The sequence below is a fragment of the Primulina eburnea genome, chromosome 11 (assembly GCF_022965805.1).
Source record: "Primulina eburnea isolate SZY01 chromosome 11, ASM2296580v1, whole genome shotgun sequence".
Taxonomy (NCBI): Eukaryota; Viridiplantae; Streptophyta; class Magnoliopsida; order Lamiales; family Gesneriaceae; genus Primulina; species Primulina eburnea.
In genome coordinates, this window is record NC_133111.1 from 9395636 (window position 1) to 9417373 (window position 21738).

A 21738-nucleotide genomic window follows, 5' to 3' on the forward strand; every position below is an offset into this window, starting at 1 on the left:
AAGGGATATTTTATCCTTCAAAAAATTATTTATCAAGGGCCCATGATATTATCATTAGCTTTTTAAAAATGTACCAAACATATGATAAGGAGGATTATTAATTTATCAATCCCTCCCTTATCCTATGTACCAAACTATGTCTAATAGTTTAGGATGATATATCAAGAGTCAAAAAATAAAAATAAAAAATTAACGAAGGACTCAAAGAATTAACAAAATGGAAATCACAAAACCAATCAAGAAAAACTAAAAACATACCAGATATTCGTGAGATTTCCAATATTACCAACAGAGTACTTGTTACATATCTCATAATAAAATATGCAACAAAATATTCATTTGGTATACTAAAGAAATAGTAGAATCAGGGGGTGTATCCGTATTTGGCGGAGTGGGTGAACGTACTCTTCAAGAAAATGATCTTTACATGGAAATAAAATTTTTTTATGGACACCTAGAGTTTCTTCCGGGGCCTCCGTAGTAAAAATAATTGCCCCAAACACTATTTTTCCCGGCTTTTATGTTGTAGCAATTGGGATGATCGGCCAAAAGATGAAGATTGGATAAAGGGATCAAGTTATTATCCCAATCAACAACTTGCAAATTCCTGAAATAGGATGCTTTTCGGAATCCTTCGTCTGCAAAATGCCCACTTCCCATTTGTGTTGATGTGTGGGATCCCATTGATCTAGTGTTCACTATTTCTCCTCCAAATTGAATCATGCTTGCGTGCCCTTGTAAGTGACTAAACATGAACGATGGCCAATACCCCACCAGGAACCCGGGTCCGAATTCGAGCCACCAGTGTCCGTGTTTCGGATCCTGGAAACAAGTCACATGAAGAAGTAGTAGATTAGTAGAGCTAACCATTGCTTGTTGCAAGCAAACTCAAACATTATTAATTTGATGATTCCAAATTATCGGAACTTGAGTTTTGTTAGAAGTAGCGCAATAGAAATGTATAAACATGAATTATTTTATTCTATAATGTCCAAGTACTTTCAATCTGCAAATTTAATCTTAAACGAGCTTATTATGAAGCTTCATAAAAATTGAATTTTCAATTAGTAGAAACAATCTCGAACCAATAAATTAAGCATAAATAAGGACTCTGATTTGAGCACAAAAAGGTTAATTATTTTCAAAAAATTCGGGCCGTCCAAATAAACTTGCTTAGTATATAGTAAAATTTTGTTTTTTTCTATTACAAGATCATTCCACGTTTGTTTGACTTCATTGGCTCTGACATCTTGGTATCGGTTAAGATTGGAACTTGGACCTAACTCAACCCCAAAAGCTAGCTCAAGGGGGGAGGATTGTCAAGTTAATATATACAACTCTCATGTTATTTATCCAACCGATGTGGGACAATTAACACATCCCTCTCACGTCCAGGAATGAACATTTGGAGCGTGGAGTTTACAAATGACCCAATTATGTGCAGAACGGGGGGACCAACACATAACGGTGGAACCTAAGCTCTGTTACCATGTTAAGATTGGAACTTGGACCTAACTCAACCCAAAAGCTAGCTCAAGGGGGGACACTATGTGAAAAATGACATTTTACTTCGCCAGACGTTACTTCGGCAAAAATAAATAACGAAGTAATACGTTACCAATAACTTCAAAAATAACACAAGCGAAGTAAAATAATATATTTTACTTCGGATGTTTAAAAACACAGGCTTCACTGTATTTTTTTTTTAAATATTTTACTTCGGCGTATCAATTTTGATGAAGTAAAAAATAATGAAAACAGTTGATACTGAAGTAAAAAGATGGACGAAAAGTTTAATATCGAATTTTAGCGACGGTTGAAGAAAACCCGTCGCTAAATTACACATCGCCGACGGTTTAGTTTACACCGTCGCTAAAGTTAGCGACGGTTTAAGAACACACGTCGCATGTTTTAAACTAGCGACTGTTTTCTTAAAACCGTTGCTATATTTAGCGACAGTTTAAATTACACCGTCGCTAAACGTAGCGACGGATAAAAGTAACCCGTCGCTGATTTTAATTTTGGCGACTGTTTCTATCAAACCGTCGCAATTTTCAAAAAATTTCCACCCGCCCATTTTTCCCTCCATTTTCATCCACCACTCTCTATAAATACATGCAAATTCTCTCCAATTTCTTCAACTTCACTTCACAACAATTAAATTTTTTCTCACTTGCACGATTTTATAACTTCACAACACTTAAAATTTTTATTTCTAATACGATTTTACCACTTCACAATACTTAAAATTTTTATCTCTTACACGATTGTAACAATTCATAACACAAATTTATTAAATTATTAAATTTTTTTTTATTTTACCTAACATATTAGCGACGGAATTCATGTTAAAAACCGTCGCTAGGTAGCGACGGTTAAGATATGAATACCGTCGCTAAATAGCGACGGTTTGTAACATGAATTCCGTTGCTAAATTAAGCGACGGCTATTTATAAACCGTCGCTATTTTTAATAAACCGTCAAATTCAAAAACCAGCAAAAAGACTTCAGTAATTTCAATCATACAACTTCGGTTATTATACGAAGTAAAAGGTACATCTATTACTTCACGTCCATATACTTCGGCAATTAACTACCTTATTACTTCATATAATATGCGAAGTAAAAAGTGATTTTTCACATAGTGGGAGGATTGTCCAAGCCCATATATACAACTCTCAGGTTATTTATCCTACCGATGTACAATTAACACATCTCTCTCACGCTCGGGAATGAACATCTGGAGCGTGGAGTTTACAAATAACCCAATTATGGGCAGAACGGATGGCCTAATTATAGACAGTCCAACAACACATAACGGTGGAACCCAGGCTCTGATACCATGTTAAAATTGGAATTTGTACCTAACTCAACCTCAAAAGGTAGCTCAAGGGGGCAGGATTGTCCAAGCCAATATATACAACTCCCAAGTTATTTATCCAACTGATGTGGAACAATTAACAATATCATTATAATAGGTGTCCAGCGGGACAACTTATGATTTGAGTTTTATTGGTTCTAATGTAAAAACAATCTTTATTTTAATATATTTTATGGTTTTATCCAATTATAACATTTACTTTATTTGTATACTCATTCAAGCTATATAGATAAAGTCTTTGAATATGTAATAGATATCATGATGTTTGTCTCTCCACATAAGATCATGAAACTCATTAAGAAGTGTATCATAATTCTAAACAGGTTCTTAGTCTAATCAGCCGCATAAAATATTAAAGGTCGTTTGAGCTTTAGACCAACTGTTGGAACATTTCATGTTCGCAATCTTAATTTTGATGCTAACAAAACTTGTTATTTAGTTACTGATAGTTTATAGTAGTGCGCAGGATACTGTAACTTATCAAAGCCTAACTGATCAGTTATCTCGCCTAACTGAAGCTTTCAAGAACGCCAACTGATAGTGCCAACTAATGGCCTAAGCTGAATCAGTCCAACTGATGTATCGAAGAACAGTTCAACCGAATGATCAGTTGTTAGGTGATTCAGCATAAAACCTTCAGAAGCCCGGCCAGCTGATGAAACGCTCAACTGATGGAAAGTTCAACTGACCAGTTCAACTGAACCAATGTAACCAGTTAAGCTAACGAACCAACTGATTTCACCAGACCAGTTCAACTGACCAGTTCAAAGCATCAGTCAGGAATCAATCAGTATGGAAAACACGACAAGATTATTCTTTGGAATCCAGTTGTGCGAACTGGGTAAATTATTTGTACTATCAGTAGTACAATTAATGGACGTTGCAGCAAAGATTAAAGTCGAGAAATTCTTGGAGTCATGTTGGAAAAGTCGAGACACAAAGTCCTAGGAACAAATTCAAGCTGCAACGGATACAATTATTGAGTTTCACTGTATCATCAGTTTCTCGCCTATAAATAGAAGATCGGTGAAGACCAATAATAAGATGAGTGTGTGAAAATACCAAGAAAAAGGGCACGCATATTGCATATCAGCTTATAAGAAGTAAATATCCCAGAGGGAACACTTCATCGTGTTATCAGCTTAGCTTAGGAGCACAATTCCCTCAATGTGTGGGAACACCTTTCTAGTGTATTCTTTGTATAGTTTACACACACACACTCACACTCACTCACTCACAAATACCGTCTTGTACACAGACGTTAAACTTGTGTATGTTGTCTTTGACGCACAGACGTTAAACACGTGTTGTCTGAAAGGTGCTGCTTTTTCTCTAGGCTAGCAGTTCAGTTGAGGCAGTAGTGTAAGTCCTAAGCTGAGTGCATTTGTACAAATAGATGTATAAATCAAAATCTTCTAGTAGATCCTACCAGAGGTGGTAGAAGGGGTGACGTAAAATCAGTTGAAGTCTACAAACATCCATAAACATATCTTGTGTACTTAACTGATTAACCAATATTTTCAAATTGACTTGATTAGTTAGAGCATCCATTAGTTCAGTTTTTACCATAACTGAACTGACATATGCGACAACTGATAGTTTGCTTTTCATTTATTCAGTTTACATAAGTTAAAATATTTTCTATTATAACAGCTTTCTTCACAAAGGATTACTTCAAGTTTTTTTGCGCTTGATTTCTAAATCAAACTCGATTTAATTCATCGGTGTTAACATTCTTAGAACACGAGCAATTGTAGCTCATTGGAGAATATTTTGTTTGAAACACCTCAAAGTGCCCAGATAAACGATCATTCAAATGGTATGAGAGCTAGTTGTTCTAAAAAGAACATTTGAAGAAAACTGTGTTTTAAAATATTTTACTTTAAAATAGTGTTAAAAGCTATTTAAAAGTATTTCATACTATTTTCAAAACTATTTGAAAATATTTATCTATCGCTCATAGCGAAGGGTGGAGAGGATTGGCTCAGCAACTAACATTGTTGCCACTTCACTCGACTCTGAGCTTTGGGGTTTTAATCAGCCTGCAGGGTTCTGAGCTTTTGCTGTCAAGATGCATAGCTAAATTGTTCAGTGAACAAGGTTTTAGCTACAAAGCCTTCCAGGTCAGTTGTTCTTCAGATGAAACTCGTCCATGCTGAGACGTTGGTTGATTTAATCACCAGATGTATTCCGCTTGAGCCCAGTTTGAGTCAACTCGACCATTTGGGTAGTACAGAGATCGAGTTCAAGGCAAATTAGCTTGCTTCTCTAGCAAATTAAACACAAGAACTATGCATCATTTCAAGCAGTCAAGACAATCAGTTGTTGGTATATCCAGTTCTGTCATAAATATACCTACTGATAACCGATGTTATTTGAAATATGCTATTGTAGTAGCAATTTTCCTTACAACTGATGTATGTACTCAAATGTAAAATACAAGGAAGTTTGTTTGATTTAATAAACATCATGTTTATCCAGTTGTGTTTCGTTGTGACTGAATAAATATTTCCAAACTTCTTGTCTACATTGCTTGAATGATTATAATCTATGAATTGGTGCTTAGTTAATTTTTCCAAATAAGAGCTTTTAAATTCAGTTGTTAAGGGGGAGTTTTCTTACCCTCAAACTAAAGTTGTTTTTAAAAAATTTCTTCAATTCAGTTCTTGAGGATGAGAATTTAATGACATTTAAATGTACTGACTCTAGAACTTTAAAAGTGTTTAATTTGTTTGTACCGTTTTAACTATTCAAGTTTTCTGATCATAAAAAATGAGGAGATTGTTGGAACATTTCATATTCGCAATCTTTATTTTGATGTTAACAAAACTTGTTATTTTTTTACTACTTGTTTATCGTAGTGCGCAGGATATTGTAACTGATTAAAAGCCTAACTGATCAGTTATCTCGCCTAACTGAAGCTTTCGAGAATGCCAACTGATAGTACCAACTGATTGCCCAAGCTGAATAAGTCCAACTGATATATCGAATAGCAGTTCAACCGATTGATCAGTAGCTAGGTAATTCATCAGAAGACCTTCAGAAACCCGGCCAGCTGATGAAGTGCTCAACTGATGGAAAGTCCAACTGACCAATTCAACTGAACCAGTGTAACCAGCTAAGCTGACGAGCCAACTGATTTCACCAGACTAGTTCAAAGCATCAGTCAGGAATCAATCAGTATGGAGAACACGACAAGCTTATTCAATGGAATCCAGTTGTGCGCACTGGGTAAATTATATGTACTATCAATAGTATAATTAATGGACGTTACAGCAAAGATTAAAGCTGAGAGATTCCTGGAGACATGTCGAAAAAATCGAGACACAAAGTCCTAGGAACGAAAAGCTACAACAGATACAATTATTGAGTCTCACTGTACGATCAGTTTTCCGCCTATAAATAGAAGATCAGTGAAGACCAATAATAAGACGAGTGTGTGAAGATACAAAGAAAAAAGGCACGTATATTACATATCATCTTACAAGAAGCAATCATCTCAGAAGGAACACTTCATCGTGTTATCAGCTTAGATTAGAAGCACAATTCCCTCAGTGTGTGGGAACAGCTTTCTAGTTTATTCCTTGTTCAATTCCCACATACACACACTCACTCACTCTCAAATACCGTCTTGCACACATACGTTAAACTTGTGTATGTTGTCTTTGACGCACAGACGTTAAACACGTGTTGGGTTAAAGGTGTTGCTTTCAGTCTAGGCTAGGAATTCAGTTGAGGCAGTAGTGCAAGTCCTAAGCTAAGTGGGCTTGTACAAGTAGTTGTATAAATCAAAGTCTTCTAGTGGATCCTACCCAATGTGGTAGAAGGGGTGACGTAGGAGCAGTTGAAGTCTCCAAACATCCATAAACATATCTTGAGTACTTAACTGATTAACCGATGTTTTCAAACTGACTTGGTCAGTTAGAGCATCCATCAGTTCAGTTTTTACTAAAACTGAACTCACATATGCGACAACTGATTCTTTGCTTTTCAGTTATTCAGTTTACAAAGTTAAAATGTTTTCTATTGTAACAGCTTTCTTCACGAAGGATTACTTCGAGTTTCTTCTGCATGGTTTCTAAATCAAACTCGATTTAATTCTTTGGTGTTAACATTCTTAGAACACGAGCTATTGCAGCTCATTGGAGAATATTTTGTTTGAAACACCTCAAGGTGCCCAGATAAACGCTCCTTCACTAAATATGTGATGTAAACTTCATTTTCATTGGTAAGGAAATGAAGATGTTCATTCATACAGATGAGTGATCATTTGATGATGCACTGAACAACCCTCTTTCGGACAGTCCAAGTGGTTATCATTTATCGAGTGAAATAGTATGTGGTTATGATTTGTACACCATTAGTCCTTAAACCCAGGACAATGTATAGGCTCTACGTACTAGCATGCACTTTGACTCGTTTACCAACTTCATTGAGAGTAATAAAGGTGGCGAGTTTGGGTGTAGTTTTAATATACGTAGGAGAAAATGCATCGTAGTTGAGAATTCATCGTTTGCCTACGAGCGAAGATATCCTATGTGGTGTAATGAGTTAATAGTCCGAGGAATCTCTGCCAAATTAAGACATGTTCATTTTGAAAAGGTATTTTCCTCAGTTGCACATACTTTGTCACTATTATTACTCAAAGATACATCACATCATTATTGAATTTATATGCAACTATCTCGATACACCAATGGTTGCAGATTGGATCAGGATATATGAGTTGAAGGGGCAGTATTGTACACTAATCATAACTTAAGGTTCATGCAGCAGTATTAGCGATACATAGGGGATCGTGGAGCGATACTATAAGACGCTTTTAACACGATCTTATGGGTGCAATCAGAAATGAGTTCTGAAATTCTTTAATGTTGATGAAAAGAATGTGGCTATTTAGGATATGTCCAAATAAGAATAATGTTATTCTGGATCACATGGAATAATGAACCCACAGCTAGCTATATTCTTTAACTATTTAAGGTTACAAAAATATCAGATTATATGTTCCAATTCAGATAGTCAAACTTCAAGGAGTTGAATTTGACGATTGTAGTTTGATGGAGATCAAATAGAATGCTTTTAAAGGAGTTTGCAAGTTGATTCCATAGGATGGAAGCAATGGAAGTTAGTTTAACTGTTAATTGAGTAAAGAGTGTGGAACTGTCTATTTTGTTGAAGGAATTTACAAAATTGTCAGCTGCCAAAAATGGATCTATAAAAACTTTGATCTTTGAAATTTTCAATTTTTATTATATGAACAAATTTGTATCATTGGTATTGTCAAATCATCGAACAAATTTATAATGAGTTCATAATTATATATTTAATGAATTTAGAATATTTGTAATAGTGACTACTAATATGTATACATTCTCATAGAACATTATAGAGAAGTCTAGAATTAATTGACTAATAAATTAAATAATTGTTATTTAATTTTAAATATTATGTTTATGCATATAGTATATGTGCATGTATAGATGTATTAATATATATACTTTATCTGGAGATATAAACATGTGTAGATAAATATATCGTGGATTATCAAAAGTTGATTAATACATGATATAATAATATGAGAATTTAATTAATGAAAATTAAGAATCCTAAAAACACTAGGATTAGGAATCCTAGTAACATTGGACTTCTGTATTTTAATGAATATGTTATCAAAAGATGATAACACATAACACACAATATAAGACACAAAAATACACAACAAAATTTCTCCTCTCCTCAAAAAACCTCTCGGCCAACACGAAAATTTCGAAGAAAAATTTCGACCGTGTGCTTCCTCCGCCACCACCTCATTGTCATCGCACCAACTCCAGATTTCTGAAATTCGGGTGTCCTAGTCTCAACACAGAGATTGTTTGAGATCTCTAACGCGAACCAAACAAATAACAGAGTCTCCGATCGTAGACTTGATTAGGCGATCAAAAGGAGATAGATCTGTTATAAATGATATACAAGAAAGACTACCACCACTTAAGATCTGGAATAATTTGGAGCCAGCATTAAATACGCTAAAGTTAGCTCTAAACACCCTATGAATGTTTAAATTCATATGATGTCCAAGGAACGATTTTTAACGTCGAAACAAATTTTTAAACTTCTGCCGCATCTTGAGTGCGAGAAAACGGTACTACAACATGAGGCGTGTACACGAAAACCTAGTTTTTCGCTAGAAAGTTATCAAGAACTTACATGGAATTAGTACTGAGATTCCAAAGCATCTAAGGAATAATATTTTTTTGCGAGAAAGAGTATCAAAGCATGACCTTCAGAAAGAAAAGAATCATGCCATATTTTATTAGAAAACATCCAAAAAATCAAAGCGTGGAAGATACAACATTCACTCATTAAGCAGCTTAGTAAATCTATTTTAAAAAAAATTGTTGTGGGTCGACTAAATACTTTGTAAAGCTAACGACAAGCCATCGACTGCATGCATGAGAATGATGAGTGTCGAGTTTAAGACTCAGTGCTGACTTCAAGATCCAATTGTAACAAATTCATCTCCAATTCGTAAAAAATAATGGAAAAACTTTGCATACCTTCCATATCATAATGCCAATATCGAATTGCCTAGAACTGTAAGATGACCTTGGAGAGATTGCTGCTCCAATGGCAATTCTGTTGCTAATTTGCACAAATCCGGAACATAGTAAATTGTAACATCCTGTTTCTTGATATGCATCCGTCTGTTAATTCCCACACTTTCCGTTAGTAATATATTTATAGCCTTGTTTTGATTATGCTCCATACGTCCCCACTCATTTAGGCTTATGTATATTTTCTTGAAAACTAAGAAATTGTTTGGAAAGGTACATTTTATAAAACAGTTTTACTATTTTTCCTTTATTTAATGAAGATTTCAGACGTAAATTTTTTACAAGTAAACCATTTTAAATAGGGGTATATTGATAAAAGAGTAAGGAAATGAATATTAAATATAGAAACCGGACTTTATAACTGAGAGGGATGAAAAAAGAAATTCAGCCTAGATGAATGGGATAGTGGTAGCAACAATCACTGTACACACACACGCACGCACAAATATATATATATATATATATATATATATATATATATATATATATATATATAAATAATTATATTGTCACAAATTAATACTAACTGTCCAATACGTGAAAAACCTAGGATAGTTGTCTCCATACAATTCCGGGCTGATCTGCAAATGGCAAATAGTAACATCAGTTTTATCGGGGTTAGTCTGTACATGTTACATTGAGTTTATTTCTTTATCTATTTCAATATCATTATATCATGTATGGAAGTTAACATATATGTTAATGATCAAACGACTAACATTTACCACGTCACAAAGAGATAAATAATCCAAATATTACATAGAATAATTGTTTTACAGTCAATTAACCCAAATCCCATGGTAAAATGAAGACAACAAATTAATTCGAGAGAGTTATTATCATCCATGTCCTTTGTGGACAAATTAGGTGAGCATTTGAAATCCTGGTTACTGCGATCGTTCACTCGATTAAATTATCGGGCATGGCGTAATATATATAGGTACGGACCTGCCAACCGGCTTCAATGGTGTTGAGATCACGACCAAAGGAACCAGAGATAAGCCATAATTGAGAGAGACTGAATTCGTATTCATCTGTCACGCGAGGCGCCCACACGTTCAGGCTGGCCTTGGCTCCGTAGTACTCCTCTCCATTCACAAATGCTACTGCATGCTGTATCAATAATTCATCAACATAATATGCTTTTGTTTTAAAAGTTTTTCCCAAAATATATATTCTCAAAAATTACATCAGAAGACTGTGATATACGGTTGATTTTTATTTTTCCAAAATTTAATTTATATTTTTTTGGGTCAAGGGAATTTCGAATAGATTTATAATAACTGTAGTCGTGGTTTTGCTTGATTTTATTTTATTAAATAAATAAGTAATGAGATTATTTTTCATATAACATAATAATTATACTCTGACTTAAAACTATATATATATGCAGCAAACGATATATTATGTCACGTAAATGAGAAATTTCCTTGATGAGAGAAAACATAATATACGTAGAGACACTATAAAATACAGAATCAATAACTTTAAAGATATATCTAACCTCGTGATCTCTACTCATCGTGTCTCTTCGAACGCCCCTTGCGATTTTTTTACCGAATCTTTGAATCGAACTAGTCCTCAGAACATCTTTCTCTGTTGTTCTTCTTATCGGAATGCTTCCTTCCGGGCACGATTCACCGTTGTCGATCCAAGATTGAAATATTCCTGGAATGGAGTAGATATTGGACGCATTGCTCTTTGGTCTGTCAGGTGGCTCCTGCAATCAAGCAAAACAAAAGATTTTTGAATTTTTGTTTTTTCAAGTATCAAGAATTGAAATTTTGACATGTACAGTTGAAATTTGAGTACATTTAAAACAGCCCTTTTGATATTTTCTCTTATATATCTACCAATTATTCACAAAAATTATATATTGCATGATCAAGAATATAGAGATATGTAATGTTCTAAGTTATAACCAAGAATTATATATGAATAAAAGGAAAGAATAACAGTAATTAAATTACCAGTGGCTTCTGTCCTTTGAGCATAGGATGATCAAATGCTGGTTGATGATGAGCTAAAACACAATCTATTACATCACCATAAGGACTCTACAAACAAGTTATAAAATAAACGCAAAAAACTATAAATTGTCAGCCCAATTATTCAAGAGAAAGAAAAGGAAAATCACGAAAACTCGGACCTCGTAGTAAAAGACACATAAACTATAATACATAACAACCTCAACTGTCTTGACAGCTTGCTTGTTGATCTTTTTAAGGTAACTCCTTATTCTCCTCAACTTATGCAACTCGTTCCGAGGCGTGAACGTTTGATTCGCCCGTAAATGGCTACCGGCGAGTTTGGCGCCGGAGAAAACATGACTACTTAGAGAAGAAGCGATAACAAAGAAGGCTGCTAGAAATTTGAAAAAGATGGATTGAGAAGAAGCCATATATCTGGCAGGTGGTGTATTCGTGTGCTTGTTTGTTTCTTGAGGCAGAACTAGGTTGCGTTTGTATTCATTTGTAGATTGTCTTGTAATGACCATAAAACCTAGTCGAATTTTTCTTTGTACTACAACAAACAGTGCCACGCAAAAGAAAAGTTAAAACAAAACTCATTTGCGCTCTCTGATCATTTCATTACTTTTTATGGCCACATGTTGACAGATAGTGGACATACCCCTCTCTCTAACATGCACACTCCTCCCACTATCTGCGAGCACTTTTTTTCCAAATATTGAGATTGGATTTATTTTTAGTTTATTCTTTAATCATTTATCAGTTGTAAGAAATTTCAGTACTGATAATAAAGAATTCCAAATTTTTATTTCACAGTGGAAGGAAGCTGTGATACAACACTAGGGGGTTGAGGAGTCTTGTAGCCTGATTGTACCGACGTCAATGGAGCATTCAAGGCTCCCAACAAGTTTATTTTTCAGCTCACATTTACCGCAAGAGAGTTGTGGTCAAAATTCGAAAGGATCTTAGTTTTTTTTACGAGTGGTTTTTCAGAGGCTGACAAATTTTTATTTTTGTCCGGGGCGCTTATCCCAAAAAATATTTTTTTACTTTTATCGGATTGGAGAAAAAAATTTGATGTGACAGAATTAACGCTAAATTATAGGAAAATACCCGATGCCACAGTTTCCTTGAGTGCTATATAGTAACATATTATATCGAAAAATACATATTCTATATCATATCGAAATTTAAAACATCCTATAAAAAAAATATTTTGATATATCAAAATTTTCGGTATATATAATGAATAATATTAAAAATACAACCAATATATCGTTACAGCGATATTTACAACCATTATATCGCGAGATTTTACTGTTATATCGCAATATTTTGTATTCAATATATAGTATACTTTGATAAATTGAATTTTTTGTGTCGTACAAATTGATGTACACACAGGGACGGATCCAGGAATAAGAGTTGGGGTGGGCTTGAACTCAATATGATAAGTTATATATTATTAAAAAAAAAAGTACATTATATCGTTCAACGAAGTTGTGCCTTACGGGATTTTAAAACATAAAATTCATCAATAATAGAATTTACATCAATATGTTTAGCTAAATCTCGTTCAATATAGAGTGTCAAACAATCGGCAAGAAAGTCATCCTCCATTTTATTGCGAAGTGCCGTCTTCACATGCTTCATTGCTGAAAAAGCCCGTTCAATAATGGCAGTAGACACAGATAATGTCAAAACAAGATGAATCAATCTAGTCAACATAACATAAACACTTGACCGTCCACTCTCGGTCAATTGCTGACACAACTCAACAAGTGTAGAAACCTTTAAATTCTGCATCACATCGAGTTTATAAATGTATCAATTCATACTTCAAAACAACAATTTCTTGATCTGTGAAATCTCCAGGATAAAACTTCTTCGCAAGCTTGCAAATATCATCACTGTTAAATGAGTCAAATGAATTTTTAGGATCTAAAGCTATACTAAGAGAAAGAAGTTTCACCGATGACTCATTGAACCGAGTATTTAACTCCATCAAAATGAAATCTATTGCTGCATTATAAACATCAAAGTGGTAATGATGTTCTATTGAATAAACCGTCGCTAATTAAAACCGCCGATTCACCTTTTTTTATTTTTTAATAATGTAGCGACGGTTTTAGCAATACCGTCGCTAATAATTGCGATGGTTTTTGATAAAACTGTCGCCGATCCACATCGGCGACAGGTTTATTAAAACCATCGCAAAAATAGCGACGGTTATCAAAAACCGTCGCTAAAACCGTCGCTAAATAAAAAAAATGGGCTGGGCTACAGCCCAGTATAGCCCTAGCGTGGATCCGTCTCTGTGTACACATATGGATACACGTGTGACATCACTCATGTATAATTAACATATCGATTATACTGAAATATTGCATTATATCGATATTTCGACACGATCGATATATACAATTTTAGACAGTAAAAATAGATTGCATTTTTTTAAAAGAATAATTTTATTATTTAAAAATATTATATATTTTTAAATTTATATATTATATTTTAGTATATCTCCAAAAGTTTAAATTTCATACCGCCGAAAATTTTGGTATCGATATCATATCGTACTGAAAAATTCAGTAAATTCGATATTTTTCAATACGAAAACTTCGATATATTGAAAATTTTGTATTTTCCCCCACCCCTACTTAACTATGTGTTTCAGTTCCCTCGTTACCTTAAAATTCGATATTTTTTTGGTATGGTAACTTATTAATGTCAATTTGGAGTGAAATTTTTCCTTTCTATTTTCCATTGACTTTAGCTTACTTCTTAGACTTTTTTAGTGCAGTCATAAAAACATTATCATTTGTTTATATCAACAACATTCTTTCCATGTGAATACACATGGTCAACAATTTGTTGATTGCCAATTATCCTTACGTGTTAGGAAATTTTGAAATGTCCATATTATCGTGTAAGAGTGCATAAAATTAAATGCACAAGGAAGGTATCAAATATTTTCACTCAAGTGTTTTCAATGGAGCAGCTATGTCATTCATCTTCATGATGTGTTCTCACACACTTTTTATATTAATGAACCTTAATGACGAAAACTCCATTATTAAATTGTTGGACAGGGCCTTGTCTGAAGTTGCAAATTGTTCATCAATTTCCATAAGTAGGTCATTGAATTTTTCATGCCCTTCAGTCGAATTACAAATATCAGCAGAGATCTTACTCTTTTTGAACATAACACAGATGAGAATAGATAGCTCCTGCTTTCATAAAGTTCAAACTCATCAGATTTGCTAAATTCATCAATGGTAGGTAGTTTATCTTTCCTTATGCCATATATAGTCAAAATCTCTATAAATATCTAACCGTTAGATAAGATAAAGTTTTTGTATAATTAAATGTTTAATCATTATTATCATATGCTCCACCTAATAGGATATAATTTGATATCTTGATAAATATTTTCAAATATTTATCAGCCATATATTACATATTGTTCATCACGTCATCTTTCCAACATAATGATGCATGGTCAAGACATTTGGCTCATCTGTTTTGGATTCCAACGGGATCTAAACTATGATTTTCAATTATTTTTTTTTTGTGCAAACTAGATATTTGTTATATTATCAAGCATTTACCGTCAGGAAAAAAAGAATAAAAAGATATCGAGATTTAAACATATGATCGCGAAAATGCAAGTTACATAAGGAAATTCAGTGCATTTTTTCGTATGGATTTGGAAACAATTTCGAAACAAGTGGAAATTTAAAAAATAGGAGAAGAGACAAAACCAGAACCCAGAAACTTGATGGACCGTCGCCATTAATATCATGTTGGATCATCTTCAATTCGAACACATGCTTGTCTCGGACTCGTGATGATTACTGTGCCTTTATTACAAATTTCTTTTATGAATGCACATTTTTTTCTCATTACAGATCACAAGTGTAATATTTAATAAATATTTTTTAAAAAGTGTAGGATTGAACGTCATCTTGCTAAAAGTTATAACTTATGATAATAATGCGATTCAAATGTTTTAAACTATATAACAACATAAACATCATATTTCCATTTATCTATCGAACTCCAACAATGAGTATTCTTAATGGTAGATACCCCTGTAAGAGCCCTGGTCATGGATGATCCGTAATATCAAATGGATTCCCAAATCCGAGTGAGTCTGCAGATGGATTCTTCTGGAGCCAGGCAGGTGAAGGCCCATGCTCTACTCTCCGGGCAGTCATAGGCCCGGGCTCTTGTAATCTCCCGGGAACTTTCTACCCGGGCCACCTCGATATGAGCACCGCACTCGAGTATACTAGCAGAATAGGGTGTGGGTGACTGCCCTATCTCTGACACCAGGCCGATGGGTTGACAAAATCACATAGACGGGATGTGACTAGTATATGAATTGACGTATCAGGATATAGGGTACAGTCAGCCGCCCTACTATAATTAGTAGGTAGCACGGAGAACGAGGTCATCATTACTTTTTCTACTATAAATATCAGGTTCTCTCTTTACATTTACATTCATTCATTCATTCACACCAATATCACAGCCATCACTTGGCTACATTGGTTTTCTTGCTTGAGTGCCCTGCTGACTTAAGCATCGGAGTGGTCATGCCGGACACCCCTCCGGCGCCCATTCACGAGTTCCTCTCCTTGTCTGCAGGTCATAGTGGAAACTATAGCTCACAAGTTCATCTACTTTGCTCATTTTCCTGAACAACATTATAAATTATTGATTCGATCCGGTGGAGCACCCGACCCAGCTCACTCATTTCACTAGGATCGCATCATTGGCACCCGAAACATATTCATTTCTTCTCCCAGCTTGGGTTGATTCGAGGCAGGAGTGGTATAAGAAAATCATATGTCGTATGACGTACCGAAAATTTCGGTATAAGAAAATTCATGTCGATACCGTACCGAAAATTTTGGTGCATATAACTAGCATACCGATTATATCGAAATTGTATGGTATACCGAAATTTCGGTACGGTATCGGTATATATCGTTTTATACCGAAAAAACCTTACATTTAAATTTTTTTATACATTTATTGCTTTAAAATATTATATATTTTAAATTTTTTGTATATTTTTTTTGTATTTCAGTATTCCGGTATATACTGAAATTTTCAAATTGCATACCGTTATCGTACCGTACCGAAATCTTCGAAATTTCGATAAATTCAACATTTTTTGGTACGGTAATCTCGGTATATCGAAAACTCGGTATTTTTTCTCATCCTTAATTCGAGGCTTCAAGCTACCCAGTGGTCAATCACATAACACATTTACCTTAGAATAATTTATCCGAAATATTTGGACAGTGGAATCAGTCGTGCTTACTCTTGTTCAAAGTAGTTTGAGACTCCGGTGTGAGAGTAGATATGAGGAATTTGGCATGGAGATTCCAAATTTTATTTTTTTAAAAAAATTTAACAATAAAGTAGAATTCCAAATTTTTTATCAAGGGGTTAAAAAGTGCAAATTTTATTGCTTCTAATTTTTATGTGGTACAGATAAATTTTGTAAATATTATAATTTTATCGTTTGGTGCAAAATATAAGACTTTAAGTCTTTATTTTATTCATATTCGAGTTAAAAACAATAAAAATTAAAAATTATTATGTTATCTATATCTATCGATTATTATCTCGTATTAAGAATTCATATCATTCTATCCACAAGTCAAAGTAATATATATATATATATATATATATATATATATATATATATATTTTATTTCCTTTTGAGCCTACAAATAGAGGCGATCCTTATTTCATGATTTACTGTCCCCTTTCTTTAATATCGACGTCATGTTCAATGACCTGTGATGTCATTTTCAATCGGGGCTGACGCTTTTTGCAGTTTAAATAAGTAACATTACGTGGAATCCAACCACCAAAATTATTGAAAGAGCCTACCCATTGAATTCCCTCTTCAAATAATTATTTGATCAAGATTTCAAAATTTTCGTACAAAGCATAATACCATTCAAATTGTATTAACTAACTTTCTAAAGAATTTCATATCCCAGATAAACATTAATCTTTTGCATTATTAAATATAATATTGATGGATTATGGCAAAAAGTTGTGTGAGACGGTCTCACATGTCGTATTTTGTGAGACGTATATCTTATTTGGGTCATCCATGAAAAAGTATTACTTTTTATGCGAAGAGTATTACTTCTTATTGTGAATATCGGTAGGGTTGACTTGTCTCACAGATAGAGATTCGTGACTCATTATTATTTATCCAAATAAATTGAGTCAATTATTCGATCTAGCTCACTAAATCGAACTCAATCTCTTTCTAATTATTTACTTGAGATCATTTACCAAGGCTCCTCAATTCAAGTAGTCCCACAAAATTCTTTCAAAATTTTATCGAACAACTAATGACATGAACGTTGGAGTGTTTCCTCTTAGCATTCCTCGACATCTCTAACTTTACTTTGTGACGAAAGTAACAACCCACACAGTTCGTTCGGCCATCCGGATTTCCCAAATTACGAAATTGTGCATTGTTGAGGATCGAAGTTGAGTTTAGAGGGGGGATGAATAAACTCTACTCGTTTTTCGTTCTGATGAGGTACTAAAATCCTGTTAAGGATAGTAGTTGATCTTGTGCGAATACTTTCACCTGATTACAGTAGAACGTGCGGAAACAATCTGATGAAGTAGTTGGAACAAAAATAAAGCAGTAGACAGCAGTTGTTTATAGAAGTTCGAAGATAAACTCTTCTACGTCTCCCCTTCTTCTGTTTCCAGAAGGTATAACTAAAAGACTTTTGATATTACAGTACAATACTTGTACACACCCACTTCAGAAGGACTTACACCTCAGCCTACTGAAACTCTTAGTTTCTCAACTCACAAAAATGCGAACACAAAGTTCTGAAAAAACTCTTTTCAGATTACAGACTCTTCTGATGAAATATTAGTGCAGTAAAGATCGTGAAGAGTGTAAGAATTAGTAGCACAAGATGATCTACAAAAGATCAGATATAAGCTATGAAGTGTGTGCTACTTTTCTTTGTGTTGAACTTTTTAAAGTGCTCAAGGAAAACTGATAGTCGTTTGATAAGAGAGTAGCTTTGTTCCTTGAAAATGATATTATGCGAAGTGTCGTGTCGAACAAGGATTTGATCCAAGTATATATAATCGACTGAGTTCAACGTTCACAATCAGAGAAGTCTTCAGATAACTGATACAATCAGCTTTATTACCGAAACAGGTTCCTGCAGAAAAGCTATAAAACAATCAGTCTTGTTTTATACTTAATTGGGTAATATGCATTAAATGACTCCGTATAGTATTTAATGCTGCAATTAATACTAGTACTAGGAACTCTTTAACGGTAACAATTAAGATATCAACGTTAGAAAACGTTCTCTACTGGTTTGTATTGTTATCCCTTTTCTACTAGTTTAGTTTTACTAGAGCAGCAGCTACTGATAAGCTATTCTGTTGTTCTGGTCTGCTGGTCTACTGGTTTTAGTTATCATCGCCACAATAAAATTTATGTCTAACAATTTCCCCCTTTGTGGTGATGCCAAAACCTAAACAGTAGAAAGTCGTTAAGTAAAACAGATAATCATTTAAACAAACGGATAATGTTAATAACGCATTAAATTAAACAAATCAATCGGTTCCAATGTCCCTGTAAATGATTTCTTCATTTTGAGGTTCTTGATCTCTTCTGTTAGAAGGTTCAGCCTCATCTTCTGTTTGCCTAACTCCTGCTTGATCTCCTCTATCTTCCCCCTTTTTGGCATCAGCGGCCACCACATGGGTAAAGAGATCATTCAGTCTGCCGGAAATATTTTGAATGCCATCGGTTAGCATCTCCAGATACGGGGTCTGAGAAGAGATGCGATTATCTAAGGCAGTGATAGATTGATTTTGAGAGTCAATCTTGGCATCCAAAAGTTCCACAGAAGTAGACAGTGATCGAAAGATATCATCATGCTCATTAATTCGAGTGAGTATATCATTTTGAGCAAGCATGATGGCGTTGTGAGTCCTTGATACAGCTGATCTGAAAACGGAGGCTTCAGCATACATCTTGTCCGAGGTCTCCTTAGTGAGATAGATGTATTTCCCCATTCTCTCTCGGAAAGATTAAGCACCACTGAATTCCGCAAGGTTTTCACAAGACATACGTTTTACTAAATCAGATATGTTGTTGAGGTCGGTTTGTAGACACTGATCTGATGTTCAAGGTTGAATGCATCTGATTCCGAGGAAGGGGTTCGTTCAAGAATGCGTTGTTTGATCTCAGAAAGACGAGAATTCGTCGCAGTCAAAACAGGGAGGGAGACAGTCAACGCAGTAGAAACAGGAGGAGCATCCATTAATGCAGTAGAAGGAGCAGGGTCTGCTGTGCTTTCTGCTGGAAGTGCAGAAACAGTAGGCTCAATAGCAACCAGAGGAAGAGTAGTATCTTCAGTAGGAATGGCCAAGTCAGAGGCCAAAGCTTCTTCCATAGGTACAGTAGCAGCCTGTGAAACTGAAGATGCTTCAATAGAAGGTGCAGAAGGCTGTTCCAGAAGAACGTTCATTTCTGCTTGATGTGCAGCAGAAAACAACTCTAAGTTCGGCAGTAAAGAAGTAGCATCTGGTTCTGCTACTTGTTGCCCTGGGGTAGGAGAACCAGAAGCCGGTAACTTCCAAAGTGGTAGAGACAGTAGGGACAATCGATTCAATGACTTCCTCAACTGAAGCCAGTTCATGCACAGACAATAGTGATGAGGACTGAATGGGCCTAGTCGGAGATGCAGGAGTACTAAGAACAGCAGCCTTTGGGGAGGCTGTAGTCCTTTCCTCAACTGTCTGATTCTGCTGAAAGATCGGGACAAGGCCAACATGATAAACAGTAGGCTCTCCTAAAGCCTTGTTCTTGAGCAAGAAGTTGCTCACTCATCTGCTTTAATCTGTCAGATAGAATCACAATAACATTTTGATCCTGAACAGCAGTAGGAACGGCAGGATCAAAGTTCGATTGAAGAACTTTCAGAACTGATTCTAATTTCTGACATTTTAGCTGATCGAGGATGAAGTTCCTTCTGCGCAAGGCCTCGATGACATTCTCTGTTTTTGCCAGCTGAAAAGTCCTCCTTTCTGCATTCATCATCTTGTCTGTAATTCCCTTTTGTTTGAAGTAGTCAAAAGAATGGAACAATCGGACAGTATGTCATTCATCAAAGAATTTAATGTCATCGTTTGCAGAGGTCTCAATCTCTGCTAGATGAAGATCAACGCCGGTAGTGACAGTGGTCTTGTGACCAAAAGTAGGTGGTTCTTCAACCATTTTCCCTTTGCCTTTGTCAGTAGATGAAATGGGCGCAATAGGTCGGAAAGCAGAAGACCCTGCTTGCTGGTTCCCGAATAACGATTCTAGATGATGGCTTAAAAGCAGTAACAGAAGAAGGTGCTGAGATGGACGCAGTAGCGAGTGCAGTCGAAGAAACAGTCGATCGAGCAGAAGGAACCGCTTCTGGAAAGACCTGTCGAATAGGTACTTTCTCAATTTCAGACAGTGCTGCTGTCTTTTTAATCTTGAGAATGGTGCACGGTTTCTTCTTGGCTGGGGTCGGTACTGTTGTCGAACAGCAGCAGCAGATTCTTCTGATGCTGTTTTATCGGAATCCGTCGAAATAATCAATCGTTTCTTTGAAATTTTCTTTTGAGGTTTGGGAGCCTCAGAAGCAGATTCCCCAATTTCCTTCTTCATCGCAACAAACTCCGCCACTGTTGGCTTAGGCCTTAGAGCCAATACATTTGCTGCATCAATCATGGTAACGGAAGTAGCATCGAGATCACTGGTAGATGCGAAACCAGCATCCTTGAGCAAAGCACTGATCTGAACTGCGAAACCAGAACTCTTCCGAATAACCATATCCTTCATAATTCTGAAAATAAAATGACTCCAATCCACCTTAATCCCCTTGGTGATGGCAGTCATGACCTGAACTTTCTCCTTCGTCAACTTGTCGAAGGTGCCAGCCTTGATCAAAATAGCTTTAGCCACAATATCGACCAGAATCTGATACTCTATTTTGAGCAATTTCTTGTGGCAGGAAGGAGACTACTTCTTCTCCAGATGCGGAGAAAGAGCTGAGAGCAACAGACATATCTATCTTGGAAATATCAGAGAGTTCAGAAATACCCGAAAGTGGAAGGAGGAAGGTTGCTCCTAGGTGTGCGTCATCAATGGAGATAGAAGCATCTCCTTGGGTATGAACAATCCTTCCGTCATGCACTGTTGCTTTGGCGT

At 35.3% G+C, this 21738-nt stretch overlaps 1 protein-coding gene across 1 annotated transcript; it reads right to left on the reverse strand.

Moving 5' to 3' along the window:
* Nucleotides 1-250: 250 nt before the first annotated feature.
* LOC140805990 (protein neprosin-like) lies at nucleotides 251-12180 on the reverse strand. The gene is made up of 7 exons (XM_073162393.1): nucleotides 11687-12180; nucleotides 11469-11555; nucleotides 11003-11218; nucleotides 10447-10611; nucleotides 10026-10079; nucleotides 9442-9588; nucleotides 251-822 (listed from the first exon to the last, which is right to left on the reverse strand). The coding sequence occupies exons 1-7, from the start codon at nucleotides 11993-11995 to the stop codon at nucleotides 445-447; spliced, it is 1356 nt and encodes a 451-aa protein (XP_073018494.1). The 5' UTR covers nucleotides 11996-12180; the 3' UTR covers nucleotides 251-444.
* Nucleotides 12181-21738: the final 9558 nt, after the last annotated feature.